The 18861-nt window shown below is 39.3% G+C and overlaps 1 protein-coding gene across 3 annotated transcripts in view; it reads right to left on the bottom strand.

Annotated features, from left to right (window-relative positions):
* Nucleotides 1–1858: 1858 nt before the first annotated feature.
* The window catches only part of shprh (SNF2 histone linker PHD RING helicase), a 107154-nt gene continuing 90151 nt past the window's right edge, over nt 1859–18861 (bottom strand). For all 3 annotated transcript variants that reach the window (XM_043681136.1, XM_043681144.1, XM_043681152.1), the window contains 7 exons: nt 15981–16052; nt 14843–15031; nt 12947–13039; nt 9550–9636; nt 7568–7746; nt 5017–5097; nt 1859–2954 (listed from right to left, as the gene is read on the bottom strand). In XM_043681136.1, coding sequence (XP_043537071.1) covers nt 2855–2954; nt 5017–5097; nt 7568–7746; nt 9550–9636; nt 12947–13039; nt 14843–15031; nt 15981–16052 — 801 coding nt within the window. In that variant the 3' untranslated portion in view covers nt 1859–2854. The remainder of the gene's footprint in view (nt 2955–5016; nt 5098–7567; nt 7747–9549; nt 9637–12946; nt 13040–14842; nt 15032–15980; nt 16053–18861) is intronic.

The raw sequence follows: 18861 nt of genomic DNA, 5'->3' as shown, positions 1-18861 counted from the left end.
TTCAAAAATACTTTATTAGCTGTCAAATGCATTCAGATGCCCTAAAGTTGTGAAAAACTGCTAAATAAATTAAAGTCTATGTTTCTTGCAGTGTGGTTCAATTCAGCTCAAAGGTATAAAATCTACATCTTCAATGATTAGAGCTTCAATGTCTTTTGATATTCCAGAGTATCGGCTGCAGATTTGAGAGTAAAAACTCATAAGAACTTCATATTCATCCAGGTATTAATCCTGGAAAATTTGTGAAATGGTTCAAATGAGGGGAGTTCCAATACGTGAACAGCTGAAGAAAAAGCTCATATTAAACTAACTTGCCCACTGATTTTTTTACAGTTTGAAAACAAAATCATACAGAAACCGTTTATTCAAATTTTGAAAATGAAGTATATTAAGCAACATGTGGTCTTTGCAATGAATAATGTACTGAGGAATGAAACAGCTTCCACTGATAACTTAGCAAAAGCAACAGTGAGTACAAAATAGGAAATCTCATTGACAAGCCACAGGAAGATGTCCGTTAAAATTATCAACAGAAGGAATTTCTCCCAAACTGTGTCATAAATTATGTATTAATAGGTAAAATAATTATTTTACATCTCCAATCTTCTAAATACGGAAAAAGAATTACACAGTCCCATTCAGGAAACATATTACAAATAGCGCTGCCTAATTAATAACAGGAAATCTTCTACCATTATTATTTAGTGCTGCAGAGGTTGCATCTCAATTATGGACAGTCAAATGAAATTATGGTCCTTTTTTTCTCAACAAGAATTTTCTCCCATCAATTTTACTGTTTGAGCTTTTACATTTGAATCTTGTGTGGAAATGCAACTCATGAAAACGACTCATGGCCTCCACTATTTAAATTCTCATGTCAAAGCCCATTCTCTTTAGTATTTGAGTGTCAGATTGGCATGTCAGAGTTGGAAGGTCATGGATTCAAGCAATGATTCAGGTCTTGACCATAATCTAGGTCACAACTTGAATACAGTTCTGAAATATTCTACTGTCAAGACACTGTCTCCTTTTAGGTTTGCTCATGGAATTTGAGTATCACTGGCAAAGCCAGCATTTAATGTCTGTCCCTAATTGCCCTTGAGGAGATGGTAATAAGCTGCCTTCTTGGATTCTTGCAATTCATCTAGTACAAGTACACCCACAGTGCTGTTAGGGAGGGAGTTCCAGGACTTTGACCCAGCAACAGTGAAGGAACTGCAATCGAGTTCCCCGTCAGGATGATGTAGGGATTGGAGGGAACCATCTATTCATTTATTCCTATAACAGTGAATCATTTTCAAAGTCCACTGATTTTTCACCCAGAGTTCCAAATTCACCCAGCACATACATTTTGTGATCAAATTCTACCCTCTACTACCCAAACTGTCCGACCAAAGTTAATTTCTCCACTCCCCAAACACTCTTATTGCATTATTCAACAATAATCTGGAGATAAAACAAAGAATTGCACATGCTGGAGACCTGACACAGAAACAGAATTTGTTGGCAAAACACAGGAGGTCTGGCAGTATTTATAGGAAGAAAGCATAAATGGCATAATTGCAAAGAAGGAACCGATGCAAGTTCAAGCGTAAATATTCAAGAGTTACTGTCCAGGTTGGTTGATTCTGCCATTAGTTATATCACAATAGCATCTTGAATTTAGCTCTCTCTTCTTTTCTTAAAAAGATACATCCATTTGCCCCTTGAACTCACCACAGCAAGTTAAGTCTGGTGGCTCAGTGGTTAGCACTGCTGCTGCACAGTGCCAGGGATCTAGGTAAAATTCCATCCTTGGGTGACTGTCTGTGTGAAGTTTGCACGTTCTCCTAGTGTCAGCGTGGGTTTCCACCCGGTGGTCCGATTGCCTCCCACAGTCCAAAGATGTGCAGGTTAGGTGGATTGGCCATGCTATATTACCCATAGTGTACAAGGATGTGTAGGTTAGGTGCGTTAGCCACGGGAAACGCAGGGTTAGGGGACAGGTCTGCTCATCGGCGGGTTGGTATGGACTTGTTGAGCCGAGTGGCCTGTTTCCACACTGTAGGGATTCTATGGATTTTAAACATAAATATCTGTTAATGTGTTAAGGGGTAATTGCTGCCAATTTACTTCTCTGGCACCCAAAATTAACCAATACCAGTGGAATCTCATCCCTTCAAGCGTAACAAATTTGAAGAAAATAGTAAAAATGCATATTTGAAATTAAGGTTTTTTCTTCCTTTCCTTGCCTCCTTTTTTCTCTCTCTCAATCTAATCCTTCTTTCCTTATATTTCTCTTTTGTACCTAATTTAACAATGAATTTACCTTTTAATTTACATGGCTTCTGCAATTCTTCCTATGTTTATTTCCCAGTTATACAGCCGATTCATTAAGCAGAGGCCCTGTTCATTCAGGACCCTATTTCTCTTAGTACACCATTATCAGCTTGCATTTCTAGCAATTTAGTGGACAGAAGTGTTTTGTGCTGAATGATGCAGGAGTGTATCTAACAAATGGCAGATGCCATTAATGTCCCGCTATAGCAAACTTTGAGCCAACTGTTTCATTGTTCGACTGTTCCCATTCTGATTCAATGTTTCAAACCTGACCTTGGTCCTTCACACAGCATTGAACATCTTACTAGTCATTCCCTATTATATTTAACATTCCACAATTTGGGCTTATTGATAAACACGAGTAGAATTTCTTGTGCCTTAATATGATTACATCACTGGTTCTGATCTGTTTACATTTCCCTATTGTCCAAGTGAAGCTCAAGCCCTTTTCTGTATAATGTTCAGACTCCATAGAAGGTAATAAAGCAGAGGGCGTATGTTATTCATCTTCAGTGTATACATTGATAATCCTTGTTCATTCATCAGTAGTCCGCTCTTCCTCTGAGAAGAGATCTGCCAGGTCCCCCACAGTCAGGGCAGATGCTTCCGACTGTACAATCATAGACTTGTTGTGACTAAACATCAATTCAGAAAGAAAAAAAGATCTCATTAATTTCTAAATCATCATATAATGTGGAAATTAAAAATAAATATTTCTATCACACCTGTTACAACCTCAGGATGCTATAATACATTTTACAGCCAATGTAGTGTAGTTTATTATAATGCAAGGAATTCAGCAGCTAATATATGGGCACAACTGGATCTCACAAACAGAAATCAAATACATAGCTAAATAGCCTGTTTCGAATGCCAGCTGAGGGATAAATATAAACACTGAGGAGCACCTCATTTAAATAGCACACTGAAGGAGCACTTCACTGTCAGTGGTCTGATTTTTGATGCAAAACTGAGGTTCTGCCTGGCCTCTCAGATAAGGATAAAAAAAATCCCATAGTACAGCAGGGAATTCTCCTCTATGTCCCGAATACTACTAATCTGTCAGCCAACATCAATAAATAAAGATCTGCTCATTATCAGAGTTTCAAAGTTTGAGGGATATATGTTGGTCAAGGCACCAAGGATCTTTCTCCTGTTGTCGTGGAATCTTTTACAACACCCGAGGACATTAGTGACATTAAATTCAGACCAAAGATAATACCTCCCAACACTGCAGCATTCCTTCATTTCTGTACTGCAGTACCAGCCTTGATTTCTGTATTCAAGTCGTTGAATGAAACTTGAACCCCAAACCTTGTGACTTGGGAATAACAGCACAACCAACTGAACCACAACTGACATCATACCCTTATCCCTTGATTCATTTAACATCCAAAAATCTACTGATATCTGGACATCCATACCCCAGTGAGGATGGCCAAGAGAGCACTGGAATCGTCAAATCCAGCGGCAACAAAGGCATGGATGAATGTACAGCAGATAGGCTGAGGCACAAATATAAATTGGCGCTGTTACAGAGTTAGAGACAGGCTTTGTCATGAAGCAGATGTATGACTAGAACAACACGTCAGAGTCAAATAGAACACCAAGGTTGGGAGCAGAATGGTTCACCCTCAGATGTTAAATGAGGAAAAGGATAAATTAGGAGGCTTTGTGGTAGAGACTGTAGGCAATGTTACTTAAATGAAGATAACTCCATGAAAACAGAGGATAACCTATCCATTGATTTTGTTTTTAAATTATTTGTTTATGGAAGTGGGTAATTTCCCTAGAGAAGATGATGATGAACGGTCTCCTTAAACTGCTGTAATATGAGGATATTCCAGGTGTTGTTAGGAGTTCAAACACGAGAGGAGCAGCAGTAGAGCACCAGTTCAAAATGATGTGTGACTTAGAGACATACCCAGCGTAGTACTAGAGAAGCCTTGATGAGTTACTGGACCCTGTTTTGTAGATGATACGCACCGCTAATAGTGAACATGAGTTCATAGATCATAGAATCCCTACAATGTGGAAACAGGCCCTTTGGCCCAACAATTCCACACTGACCCTCCGAAGAGTAACCCACCCAGACTCATTCCCCTACCTTATTATCCTGTATTACCCCTGACTAATGCACCTAATCTACACATCTCTAAACACTATCAGCAATTTAGCTGGCCAGTTCACCTAACCTGCACAGTTTTGGATTGCGGAAGGAAACCGGAGCACCCGGAGAAAACCCACATAGATATGGGGAGAATGTGCAAGCTCCACACAGACAGTCGCCTGAGGCTGGAATTGAACCCAGGTCCCTGGCGCTGTGAGGTAACAGTGCTAACCACTGAGCCACTATGCAGATGATGTTGAAGTTCGTGGATGGGAAGTGAATCAAGCAGGCTGCTTTGTTCAAGATGGTGTCAAGCTTCTAGAATGTGGTTAGAACTTAACTCATCCAAGTGGGGAGTATTTCGTCACACTCCTGACTTGTGTCTTGTAGATGATGAACATACTTTGGAGAGAAAGGAGGTGAGTTAATTGGTGCAGTATTCTCAGCCTTTTGTAGTTATGGTATTTATTGACTGACTGTATAAGCTAAAATCTTTGTAAAATAAACTGTCTCATTTTAATCTTTCAACAATTTTGGAACCGTTAAAAAAATGGGAATTATAATTGTAACTTGGAAATTGAACACACCTTTTCTCAGTACTTTTAAGCATACTTTGCATCCTCTCCTCTATTGTTCCTTTAATTAGAAATCTATGAACAACAGTTGCCCTAGAAAGAGAAAGGAAGATGATTATACAAATAGAAATAATTCAAACACTGAATGACATTTATAGAGCAGCACAAAGGACCTGGGGTTCATATGTCAAATCAGTTCAATAATCCTTTTATTCCCAAGTTAGATGATAACCATTGAGAGGGTGTCACTTTAACAATTCTGAGGTTAACTGTTTTTCTTTCCATCTATGCCACCTGGCCTGTTGAATTATCCAGAATACTTTGCTTTTATTTCACTTCTTGAGAATCTAAAGAAACTTAACACAACTTAAAAACTATTTAATAGATTGCAAAGTGTAATCAAGTGCACAGATTTCAGAGAAACAGCACTGAACCAAATTACTTCCATGTTCAGTAAAATTCTAAGAACAATGTAATTCTTTCCTATATTACAACAGTAACTACAAAGTACTTCATGCGCTGTAAAATACTTTGGGATGTCCTTAGGTCGTGAAAGGCAATATAAATGCAAGTTCTTCTTCTTTTACTTTCAAGTCAATTTTAACTTTGATTTGTTATGAAGTTGAAAGTATGTACTGTACCTTTAAGAGAGAGAGAATGCTGTTTTGCACTGAGAGCTTACAAGAGCAGTCTCAAGTGTGTACTGGAAAATTGAAAATATGTAACGTTTGGCTGTGAAATAAATACCTGAGTTGATTACTGTTTTGACAGCAATTCGAATTTAACCACTTTAAATTATGCCTCAGGGTAATAAAACCCAATCGCTTTTAAATTTATTGTTTTGCTAATAGCAAACCAATGAGACAATCCAATGTTGGAGATATAAAAAAGGCAGGTACTTTGAAAATCAGATAGAGTAAATGCCATCGTGAGAGACCCAAGTCATTGAAACACTCTCTATCAAAGGTACCTTTCTACATGAAACATGCTTGTAGTAAAAGAAAGAAGACAACCCAGGGAGATCTTCAGCTGGAAGAAGACAGACACCGAAAACAACAGCTGCTGAATGGTTTTGAAATTAAGTTATTAAGTTGATGTAATTTTAGTAAGTGTTTAACTGGAACAGCATATTGTTATAGACTTGGAAGCAGATAATAAACAGTTAAGAGAAAGGGGGCTGAGAGTTGCGAATAGTTGTCGTTTAATGTTTACTTTTAGAGTTCAAGAACAAATTGATGTTATTTTCTTTAAATAGTGGAATTTGGGATTCTCTGTCACTCGTAATTTAACAAACTATGAGGCAAAGTGAGCTTTTTTGGGCATTTGGTTTAATTAACAGTAGGCTTCACCTCAGTGTTGTAAAAGTTTATAAAATTATGTACATTTAAAAAAAGTCCCATGACAATCTATTTGGCACTGGTGAGAATTAGACTAAAAGGAAAAGAGACACAAGTTATACTCTAGTTAACTCCAAATAGGAAGCTAGGAGGAGCCATCTTACACAGTCAACTAACATTAATGACAAACATTTTATGTTGCAAAGCCATGAGAATAATTCCACAGATAAGGAAGCTAGTTAACTGTTGACCATGCTTTAGTTAATAATTTAAAAGGATGTGCCATAGAAGATGTGGCCAAATACTGCTAAAGAACATCCAGGTACCTCTAACTTGGTGAAAATCCCCTAACTTCACAGACAATAAACCACTTAAGTAGAAATTGGGAAAGGTGATATTAAGACAAGTGCTCAAAATGTTTGCTAGATTTGAAGGCAAATCAATCTTGTAGTGAAAGTAACTTACTCCAAACATGTAAATGATGCCCATTCCTGAGATTTGAAACTCTGTCTTTATCTGGGGCTAGGTGGAATGGACAGAAGTAAGACCCACTATTACTTACACAGACCTCACAGATTTTTGTGCCATCAATTTATCAGGATGGCAGCACTGGAAATTTAAAGTTATGAAAAGACAGCTGAGAATCTTGAGATTGTTTTCAATGTACTAAAAAGCTGACATGAAATTTAGTTGAGATTTTCACAATCACGAAAGGTTTCAGTAAAGGGAATGGGTAAAGTCTATTTCTTGTAGCTATCAGTGATCATCAATTTAAAATTACTAGAAAGTAAGAACTCAAGACAAAATGCTCTGATACAGAGGTTTGTTTCAGCCAGGAACACCAAGAAGTTGACCACATAATACAGGTGTATTCTTGGTTCAATGTAGTTCTCTTGCTTCTATGTCACAAGATCAGGGCTTCATAGCCCCACCCACAGACTTAAATACTTAATCAAGAACCGCACATCAGTACAGTGCTGAGGGAGTGATGAATTACTGTTTGGTGCTGTTCTTTGAGTGGGACATTAAACAGGATCCCATCTGCCTGTTTGGTTGGACATTTAAACAAAATCTAGGCTGACACTTCAGTGAAGTACTTCTGAAAGAATATGAAGCACAAAGAGGATCTCTTCACTGAGATTACACTCGCATGAAAAGGGTTATTGAATGACAAAAATATTTGATATGAAAAATACATTGCCATGTTATTATTTACTACTGCTTACTTTGTTTGCCCAATACGATGCACTCTCCCTATTGCTTGTAGCTCATGAGCAAGATTTAAAATAGGTTCCACCAACAGTACATAGGTAGCTTCAATGATGTTTAAGCCATTCGATGCTGTATGCAGAGGCAGTAGCAAAATGTTGATCTTGGAATCGTATTTAAAAGCTGACAGATTCTCCTGAAAAGATATAATTACACATTTGTCAACTAGGTGAAAAGGAAGTTATCACTGGTCCTGATAATGGAACCATTTTACAGTTGAATGTTGTGTTAGAGCCTCCAGTTTATACACATTAAATTACCTCCACTTATGTTGGTGAAATGGCCCAGATGTAACTTCCTATCTTGTGATGGCAGGAGTGAAGTTTTCCACTGTAATGTTTGATAAAATGATTTTCAGGATCGTCTCTACTATTAAAAGTCTCTGATGTGCGCTGGTACTGTACCCAAGATCCTTCTGTTAAAAGTTTTGACTTGTTGGTATAGCTCTTGACATGCCTTCTAGCAGAAAGTGACCACAAATACCTGAAAATACTGATTCTTGTTGGGCACCATTTTTTGCGCTTAGGACACCCTCTGTACCTTGTCACATGTAGCCCATTGTATATATGTGAACATATAGTTAAGTTGATTAAATTTTTTGTTGCATTCAAGATCACTAACTACAGTGATTCTTTCAAAGCTTACTTCTCACTTCATAATCCACTTCATTTATTCTCCGGTGTGCTTAACATTATGTGATGCTGATAACCACTTTCTAAGTTGCATACACTGTCTTATCTGAAACAATACCTACAAACACCTTCGTTGAAAGTAACCCATCATATCTCTACAAATAAAAACATTTGGGGAGAATGCAGAAAAATGAAACAATGCTTGATAAAAAAACTTAAAAGGGAAGGGATCATGGAAAACCAGGCCTCAAGAGGGAAAAGTTGGGTCTAACAAGGAAACAGGGTCAAGTAAAACAAACACAAGAGGAAGAGCTTCAAATGTGACCTGTCAAGGTTGAAGGGCTAAATGATCTCCACCTTTAGGCAAGGAAACTGTTGTCCTTACCTGGTCTGGCTTACATGCAACTTGAGAACCACAACTATGTAGTTGACCCTTAACTGCCCTGACATCAAGGCCACATTGACCAAGTGTAGCATCAATGAGCACTAGCAAATCTGGAATCAATGGAAATGAGGGGAAACCTCCACACTGGTTTAAAATCATACTTGGCACAGAGGAAAATGGTTGTGGCTCGTGGAGGGCAGTCATCTCGGCAGGAGTTCTGAGGATACTGTCCTAGGCTGAACCATATTCAGCTAATTCATTAATGACCCTCCGTCCACTAGAAGTGGGCATTTCCCTGATGACTGCACAATGTTCAACACCAATGGATTGCAGTGGTTCAAGAAAGCAGCTCACTACTACCTTCTCAAGAGCAACCAGGAATGGGCAATAATTGGTGGCCTTGTCAGCTACACTCACATTCCATGAGTGAACAAAAAAATGTTAAATCTCTGTATCTGAATGTAGTAAAACTTCCAATAACAGAAGCCTCTCCTAGTTGTCACAGATCTCCAGTAAGAAAGGTTTCTAAGAATATCAGGGAATGTATAGAGTCGTGTAGTTATGTTATTGGACTAATAACTGGAGGACTAGACAAATAATTCAAGACCATGTGTTTGGATTCAGTTCATAAACAGAATGTAAATGCTGATAGCATTAGAAATGAGCCTGAAGCTGTTATGATAGTTGCAAAAAATATTTCCACACATCTGTGTGGTTGGCTCTTAACTGTTTTCTGAAATAGTCATAGCCTAAGTATTGTAGAAAAACAGGCAACTGGGCTCAATCAATAAATGCCAGCATGGCCAGTGATTAGAACTAATACTGTTTCATTTCAAATTAATCCCCTGGTCAGACACACATTTTCTGGGTCCTTGGTATTGACATTTGCCAATAATTTCCAAATAACTAAGTCTTACCTTACCTGGAACCTGTGAAATCCATTGATCTGAACAAAATCCATGTTATTGTCCAACAAGGCTTTCCCAATTATATCCAACACATCCTGCCACTGCAAAGGTAACAGCACAAAATCCAAATTAGGAAAGAGCAATTGATTGAAACCTTGCGAATGATGAACCTTGATCAAAATCGTACAACTTAAAATACTGTCTTACATGTAACAGAGTGCACTGTGGACAGACAGAACAGGATAGATTTATGTATTTACATATACCTAAGTTAGTGGGGACTGCATTCTTAATCGAGAATGTGGTGCTGGAAAAGCACAGCAGGTCACGCAGCATCCAAGGAGCAGAAGAATCAACGTTTCAGGCATAAGCCCCTCATTCCTGGTGAAGGGCTCATGCACTAAACAAGATTATCCTGCGCCTCGGATGCTGCCTGACCTGCTGTGCTGTTCCAGAACCACACTTTTGACTCTGATTTCCAGCATTTACAGGCCTGACCTTCTCTTGCTACATACTTAATATTTGGTTTAAAGATGCTGGCATTTATTTAGTACTGTTCACATCCTCAGGGCATCTAAAAACACTTCACAGCCAAGGCAGAATATTTTAATGTAATTACTGTCATAATATAGGGGAACAAGACACCTGCCCTTCAGGGTAAAATTTGAAAAGAAAAACACCTTTGACTACAAATCCATCAGGAAGTGGTCAGCACATGGCAACCTTGAAATCCTGTGAAAAAAGGGCAGAATGAATCCTATCACACGGTTCCCTGGGCAGACTGTCAAAGTCATTTTCTAGAATGTCTCATCACCAGAACTTTGCAACAAGTACCAAGATACAGCTTGGCTGGTGGTGAGAAGGGCACTGCACATCACGGCATTATGCACCTCTGCATGCTGCCCTCAAAGAGACTGCACTGGCAAAACGACTTGTCACTTATCTCCTTCTGAAATGCGCCTTTGCAAAGAAGGTCTGGAGATGATTAGTAACTTTTGTTGAGGTTCATCTAAGAAGCTCACAACGCAGGGCTCTGTGTTTTATGGGCTGTTCCCCAGGCCACACACAGAGACAAACATCAGCTGTGCCTGGAAGATCATCAACACAGTGAAAGATGCTCCATGGTCTGCGCGAAAATTGTTGGTTTTCTAGTCTAAAGAGTTGACCTTGACAGTATTGCAGACTGGCACAGTCCACAATCCAGAACTGCCAGCTCAGGACAGGAGCAGTGGGGAAAGACCATTGCTTAAGATCTTCCTGCCAAAGTATAATGAAGTCTGTTCAGTTGTCAGACCCTCTTGGTGCCTCAAAAGGAAAGTTTTCTGCATAAGGAGAAAAGACCTTTGTTTTTTGCAACTGCAGACGAGCTCTGAAGAATGACAAAATTCTGATGTTTTGCTTTGTTCATAGCAAAGACGACCTGTATGATTTAGAACCTTTGTACGTACTTATAGATGATTCTTATGATTAAAGTAAATGTTTCAAATGTAAGAAAACAAATTGTTTCCAAGGTCATTGCTAACGAGGTCAGGTCTGCTCTGAGATTGGTGATTCATATAGACCCAAACTGTGCTGTACTGTACAGGAATCTCCTGAAAAGCCTCAGGCTCCTCAGGGCAGGGGAGAGGACACCTGCCTCATAAGCCTAGACCAGGAGTAAGCCTTTGACAGTCTATTGCACATCTTCAAGAGGGACATGCTCTCCAAAATGAGGAGTAGGAAGTGAATTTCTAACTGGATCCTACTGCTCTATACCAACATTGTTAGTGCAGTAGTCAATAAGTGGGAATCAGAAAGCTTCCCTCTCAGATGTCGGGTCAGGAAAGGCTGCATTCTCCCTCCTACTTGGTTTCTGTGTTGTATAGAAACGTTTGCTGAGACCGCCAGGAAGGATGAGAGTCTAAGAAGGATGACTACTGCAGGCAGCAGAAGCCTGCAGGTCAAAGCCTCCCTGTACATGGATTACATCACTGCTTTCTGCTCAGATCCGTTGTCAGTATTGCAAGTTCATGAGCAACTGCACTCAGTTCAAACTGGCCTCAAAAGATTTACCAGGATGTTGTCAGGAATGGAGGGTTTGAGTTATAAGGAGAGGCTAAACTGGCTAGGATTTTTTTTCACTGCAGCGTAGGAGGTTGAAAGTTGCCTTATAGAAATTTATAAAATCACGTGGGGCACAGATAAGGTGAATGGCAGGTGTATTTTCCCGAAGAGATGGTGAGTTCAAAACTAGGCGGCATATTTTAAAGGTGAGAGGATAAACATTTTAAAAAGACATGAGGGACAACATCCTGCTAAATCCGTTATCTCTTTCACCATCAGAACAGATTACCTCAAACTGCTGGGAATATGGTTTGAAGGAGCTGGGGTGTGAATAAAACCTGAGAGGAGCATATTGAGGCAGAAACTGAGCTTATGGGAGTTCCCTATTTTGAGTAAAAGCCTGGTGATCAGGTGTGAGTTACTGTCAGTTGCTACATGTGGCGAATGCCTGGCCAATTCCCTGAACCTGCACTTTAGTAGGCACCGAGCCATCTTCAACTTCATCTGGACGTCAAAGATGGACCTGTACAGAACCACTGAGAAATGTCAAAATTCCAATATTTTGTTGTTCTTTACTCCCCACTGCAAAGACTGTACAGATATGAGTCAGAATGTTTGTTCTTACAGATGATTTTTAAGAATAAAGTATACTTTTGAAAAAATTGACTGGGTCATCTTCAAAATAAGTTATGGGATCTTTCACATCCTTCCAGAGGCGGCAAACTGGAAATCAGTTCCAAAGTCTGGCACCTCTGACATTGTAGAATGTTTGTCTTCACTACATGCTCAACCTGCTGAAGTGGAATTTTCCAGAGCGTAGATACTCTATTGCACCAAGTAACTGATCAGGCAGTGAAGCTTTATTTTAAATTAATGGGATCACTAGAACAGCCAAAGTTTATTGTTTATCCATAATATCTCCTGAGGAGGTGTTGGTGAGGTCTCTTTATAAATGGCATATTAGATTGTTAGACTAGAGTCAATCACATTACTGAGAGTCCGGAATCGGTAAATATGGCAGATTTCCTTCCCTAAATTACATGAGTGAACCAGTTTGATTTTCTCAATAATCCAATAATTTAACGGTCACACTTCTGATATCAGTTTTTTATTGAATTAATAATAGATTGAATATTCCCAACTGCCAATGTGGGAGGAAAGCTCATGTCTCTGATCATTTGTCCTAGCCTTCACGTTATCAGTACAATAAATGCACTATTCTATTGTAGCAGTCGACTCATGTTGAAACTTTCATCCTGCATTTTCTTAAGGAAATTTCTTCTTTGAGTGCATAAAATCCTTAAGAACGTGAAGCTGAATCTCTGTCTTGTTAAGGAACAATTGCAAAATTGGGTTGTTAAAACCTACCGCAGAGAAGACCAAGGCCTTAGCTTCAGGCTCCTTCCGCTGGATTTTTTTCAATGTCCTAAGCACAGCCTCCACTTTGGTAGAATGGCTACCCTGAAACAGAATGCATAACTCAAAGCTTAATGAAGAAATGACCGAAGTCAACTATCAGATGTTAAACGTCTGAATCTGAGATTAATTGCAATGACATGTTCTACCTCCCTCAATCCACAGCCCCTTCCCTCTCTATACTGCCTCTAAGTTGGGTGGCTCCTTGTCTTACATTCAGTGTCAAATGAACCACAACCTCTTTCATTCAGTTTCAAGGCGAGAGCCTTTGCATTTTGTTCCCAGCGTGATTCTGTAACAATGCTACTCATTTCATGCAATTTCCTAGTTCCTATTATAATCGACATCCTGTCCATCACACTTTCACCTCCATAACAATAATAGCCTCTGCCCCTCCCAGCTCAACTATTGTTCTTTGAAATCTTTTTTTATTCACTCATGGGATGCGGGTATCGTTGGCTAGGCTAGCATTTATTGCCCATCCCTAACTGCCCTGAGAGCAGTTAAAAGTCAACCACACTGCTGTTGTTCTGGAGTCACGTGTAGGCCAGATCAGGTCAGGATAGCAGTTTCCTTCCCTAAAGGACATTAGTGAACCAGATGGGTTTGTCACTGACAAGTTAAAGTTTCGTGGTCACCCTAACACTCTTAATTCCACAGTTTTTATTAAATTCAAATTCCACCATATGGTAGGATTCAGACATGAGTCTCCAGAACATTACCTGGCTCTCTGGATTAATAATCTACTGGTAATACTATTAGGCTTTCACCTCATTTCTCACCTCCAGGCTCAAATGTTCCATTGCTTCCTGGCTGGTCTCTATGTTCTGTTTTCAGTGAACTTCAGCTTATACAACATTCTGCTGTCTACTCCTGCTCGAGCACGGCTACATTAGCTCTTAATCCACCAGTGCGTGAAATAAAAATTCTCATTCTAGTCATAGCTATGCTGTTTCTACCTTTGTAAACTCCTGTTTCACATGGACAGCTCTACAGAATGCTCCATTCCTCCAACTCTATTTTCCTTCCTTTCAGCCCTCTATTCCTGGTCATGCTGCATAGTCCACAAGTCACTTCTGAAACCAGTTTTTCTTGCTGTATTCTCCTCTTACATCCTCTTTAGACCCATCTCTGACAAAACTAATACTTCCTTTGACGTCATGTTCATTTTGGTCTGATTAGGTCACTGTAGAGCGGATTGGAGGCAGTTTCTTCATTAAAGGACCTTTATAAATGCAAGTGGTTGCTATTGCTTTAATGCTACTGCCTCTACGCCAAGTGCAGGCTGGTCTTCAAATCAATGGGTTTCTGAGTAAACTGATCCAAAAGCAAAACAAATCATCTGAAGTTAGAACGCAATTAAAGGTACTAGTGCTGATGTTAAAATGCTAAAACAGAAATACTTTACTCCAAGCATGTGCAACAGCGTGGGGTTTTGTTTCAAACCACACTGAGGTAGATACACATGTATAAAATCAAACGCTTGGAAATTTCAGATTTGTGTTGGGAAACTGAAAGTTTAAGCCCTTTTCATGGGTCCTCTTTTTGATCCCTCATGCATGCCCTACTATCAAAACACAAGTACTAAATCACCATTTCTGACATTACTTTGGCATAGTACGATATTAGATACAGTACGTGAATGGTGTACAAATGGAAAACAGCACAAAGTTACAATCTTCAATATGATTTGGAATTGCTTCTCCCTTGCTCATCATTGCTCCCTCTTGACATGCTTCCTGTTTTAGTCTCTGCTTGGAATGTATAAATTAACAATAATGCAAATAGTTTTTAAAAGATCCCTCTCAATTTTGGCAGAAACAAATTTTATTGATTAAAACAGCTTACCTTAATGGGAAATTCGTCTTCTTTGCTTGCAGCCTCAGTTGTGAATACATAAGAGACTTCTTTGTGTGCTGTAGTTTGTCTGCAAATTGCACACTTGATAGCACTTCGCCGAGCACCAATACTGTACTGTTCTATTATAATGGCTATGCAGTCATTACAAAAGCAGTGTCCACAAGTCAGTACAGCCCACTGCGAATGAGAAGAGAACAGAGAACTGTGAAAGGAAACAAGCTGGATAATAAAATAAGAAATGTCAATGGCATTGGCAAAAAGTTGGTGGAATAAAGAAATCAGTTTGTTTTAGCGTATTTTTTTCCCAACAACCTGACATATGAGTCAGTTTTGGCTCAGTGGGTACCATTCTTGCTTCTGAGGTGAAATTTGATATTCCTCCATCAGATAGTTTGAAGGGCAGTGAGGCAGGCTGTCAATTAGCAGCCACTTTGGTAACTCATCCTGCCACTACATCGCAGGGGTGAACCACACCCAGAGGGTAGCATGACTATTTTTACTGTGCAGACTGGTGTCAGCCAAGGGTGAAGGATACATCATAGTGTCATACAGCACAGAAACAGGCCCTTTGGCCCACCATGTTTATGCTGACCAACGACCACCAAACTACAATAATACGTTTACCTGCACTTGGTCCATAGCCTACTATGCGCATTTTAAGCGTTCTTCCAAATGCTTCTTAACTGTTGTAAGAGTACCTCCTCCATCCTCTCAGGCAGTGCATTCCATATTTCTACCACCCTCAATGTGGTACTGTTCAGAATTGCTCTGAAGAAGGGATACTGGACCCAAAACAGTAAATCTGATCTCGCACCACAGATGCTGACCAACCTGCTGTGTTTTTCCAGCAATTTCTGTTTTTGTTACAGGACATGGGAACTGGTTATTAGCAAACCATTTTTGAAAATGAATCCACTATCTGATGAAGAGTTTCAGAAATTTGATGGAATTATGAAAACATCTGAACTATACAGGTATGAAGTTTTAATTTTTTAAAAAATAGACATTATTTTTGTTCTAAACCTTGCCTAAAATGTATCAAAGAAGCTTCATATGAAATCTAACTGTGAAAGTGTTGAATGAATGCACACATACTGCAGCCTCAAACACCCTGCTACTAACTTACCTGCTGCCCTAATTGCCGTGAACAGATAGGACAGGGATCTGGATTGACACTGCCTGTTGATGGATCCTGAGACTGAAATAAAGTAAAAGGTGTTATTAGTTTATGCTTTTTAAAAACTTCCTTTCTCCTCTTTTAATCCAAGTAGCAGCTGTTGTTGTAATTCTTACTTGGGTGAGTACGAACTGATCAGGTTACCTCTCTTTGGGGCTGTACTTGCCTATCTGGAAGAAGGAACTAAGGGAATTGTTGCTAAGTTTACAGATGAGACAAAGATAGATGGTGGGGCAGGTGGTATTGAGGAAGCGGCGAGGCTTTCCAAGTACTTGGACATGCTTGGCAAGGTGGCAAATGGAATACAATGTGGTAAAGTCTGGGGTTAAACATTTGGGAGGAAGAACAGAGGCATAGACTATTTTCTATATGGGCAAAGACTTTGAAAATCTGTAGCACAAAGGGACTTGGGAGTTCTATTTCAGGATTACCTTAAGGTTAACATGCAGGTTCAGTTGGCAGTTAGGAAGGCAAATGCAACGTTGGCATTCATTTCAAGAGGGCTAGAAAACAAGAGCTGATTTCAAAATGCACTGCTGGTGCTGCATTTGGAAATATCATGAGCAGCTTTGTGCTCTGTACCTAAGAAAAGATGTGCAGGTGTTGGAAGGTGTCCAGAGGAGTTTTACAAGTTTGATCAGAGAGATGAAAGGCTTGTCATGAGGAGTGGTTGAGGACTCTGGGTCTGTAATCAATGGAGTTGAAAAGAGTGAAGGGGAATCTGATTGAAATTTACAGTGTATGAGAGGCCTGGATAAGTGGATGTGGAGATATTTCCAATACTAGGACAGACTAGGACTTGAGGGCACAGCCTCAGAGTGAAGGAATAACTCTTGAGAACTGAGATGAGGAGGAATCTCTTCAGCCAGAGGGTGGTGACTTTATGTAACTGATTGTCACAGATGGCTGAGAGGACAGTCATTGAGTATATTTAAGACTGAGATGGGCAGGATCTTGATTAATAAGTGTATCAATGAAAAGGCAGGAGAATAGGGTGGAGAAACATATTAGTCATGATCAAATGGTACAGCAGTCTCAATGGCTGAATGGCCTAATTCTGCTCCTATAGCAAGGTTTTATCAGATTAGTTCACTCCATTGATTAATACTAAGTGTCAGATTATCTATTCCTTTGGATTAATACTAACTCAGCAGTTTATGTGTTCCATCTCAGATTATCATTAATCCCTTAGATTATCTGATTCATCCTAGGTTCACAATCCAGATGCAATCACATTAGTTATTTCTTCCAGAATTATTAATCATCTATTAGATATTTCTACAACTTACCATAGGGTTGGCACAGATATAACAGCTGAAAGAGAACTTTTTTTGTTGTAAATGTCCATTGATTTCACAACACTAAACCATCTCTAAAGAAAACTGCGCAAGAAATAAAACTGGAGTTCGAAAAGAGTTAATTCGCTGTGTTTTTTTTAAATGTGCTACATGGAAAATAGAATTGCAATCCATCACAAGACTGACACCTAGTGGTTCCTTTGTCTGTTGTCACTTTATCTCAATTTACTATTCAGCGTCTCTATCAGTGCCAGTCACATGGGGCTTCCTGGTCAGATGCATTCCCACGTATTCGTTTTAAAGAATTATTCAATTAATCCTACTTTCTTTGCCTTCCCACTTAGCTCGGAAAATGTTTTACATTTAAATATATATCCAATTTCCTACTCAATCTGAAACATATGCTCAGGCTGGGCAATCCAGAATGCAACAACTCTCTGGAGTAAAAACAAATCTCTTTACTAACTTTTTGTCAATAATCTTTAATGGCTAATGATATTTAAATAGTGATGGATAGGCCTGAGACATTTTCAGTAAGGAATGATTTGCTGAATATGATGGTGTCAGGTTATTACCTGACTAATCCAATGGACAACTCTCCCAAATTGGTCACAAGTCACCAGCTGTTAGTGAGGAGGACTTTGTAAGGTCACATGGACAAGGTATGCCTTTGTCAAATCTAATCCTAAGATTGAGGATGAGTGCCCTGATCTTGTTTTATTCTTCTTTGACTTTCTATACTGGTTTGATACAATGGAGTGCCTTGCTCAGTCATTTGTCGGCCATTTAAGAGTGAAGTATATTGCTACAGCTTTGAAGTCACATGTAGGCCAGATGAAGTAAAGATGGTAGGTTTTCCTTCCCTAAAGGACATTCGTGAACCAGATGTGATTGTGTGTCAATCTGGCAGTTTTATGGTCATCATTATGGTATTAGGTCTGTTTGTATTAGAAGTAATGCAGAGAAGGTTTATTCAATTGAGTCGTGGCACGAGGGGTATATGAAGAAAGGTTGGACCTGACCTACTAAAGTTTAAAAGAACAAGTGGTGTTGACAGTGTGGATGCTGAAAGGATGTTTCTCCTTGTGGGAGAAACTAGAACAAGGGAGGCTATTTAAAAATAAGGAGTCTCCAATTGAAAACAGAGATGAGGGTAAATGACATAAGTCTAAGTATTTCTCTTCCCCAGATAGCTGGATCATTAATTTTTTTTAAGATAGAAGCTGACAGATTCTTGACTAACAAAGGACTCAAAGGGATCAGGGAAGGAAAGAAAGTGGAGTTGAGGCCACAATCAGATCAGCCATGGTCTTGTTAAATAGTGGAGCTGTCTCAAGTACCTCAGATTTACTCCTGCACTTAATTCATAAGCATTCCAGCTTTAATTAAAGAATGTTTAATTGTTGTATAGATCAAATTACTCTTCCGGTGGGTGGAACTCAGCTCTCTAACCCAATGATCCTTCACTACGAGAGGTTTCGAGTACAGGAGCTTGGAAGCACTGTTGCAGTTATACAGGGCCTTGGTAAGGC

This window comes from Chiloscyllium plagiosum, chromosome 3 (assembly GCF_004010195.1).
Source record: "Chiloscyllium plagiosum isolate BGI_BamShark_2017 chromosome 3, ASM401019v2, whole genome shotgun sequence".
NCBI lineage: Eukaryota > Metazoa > Chordata > Chondrichthyes > Orectolobiformes > Hemiscylliidae > Chiloscyllium > Chiloscyllium plagiosum.
The sequence above is the reverse complement of the archived record's forward strand: the minus strand, read 5'-3'. Positions and strand labels throughout refer to the sequence as shown.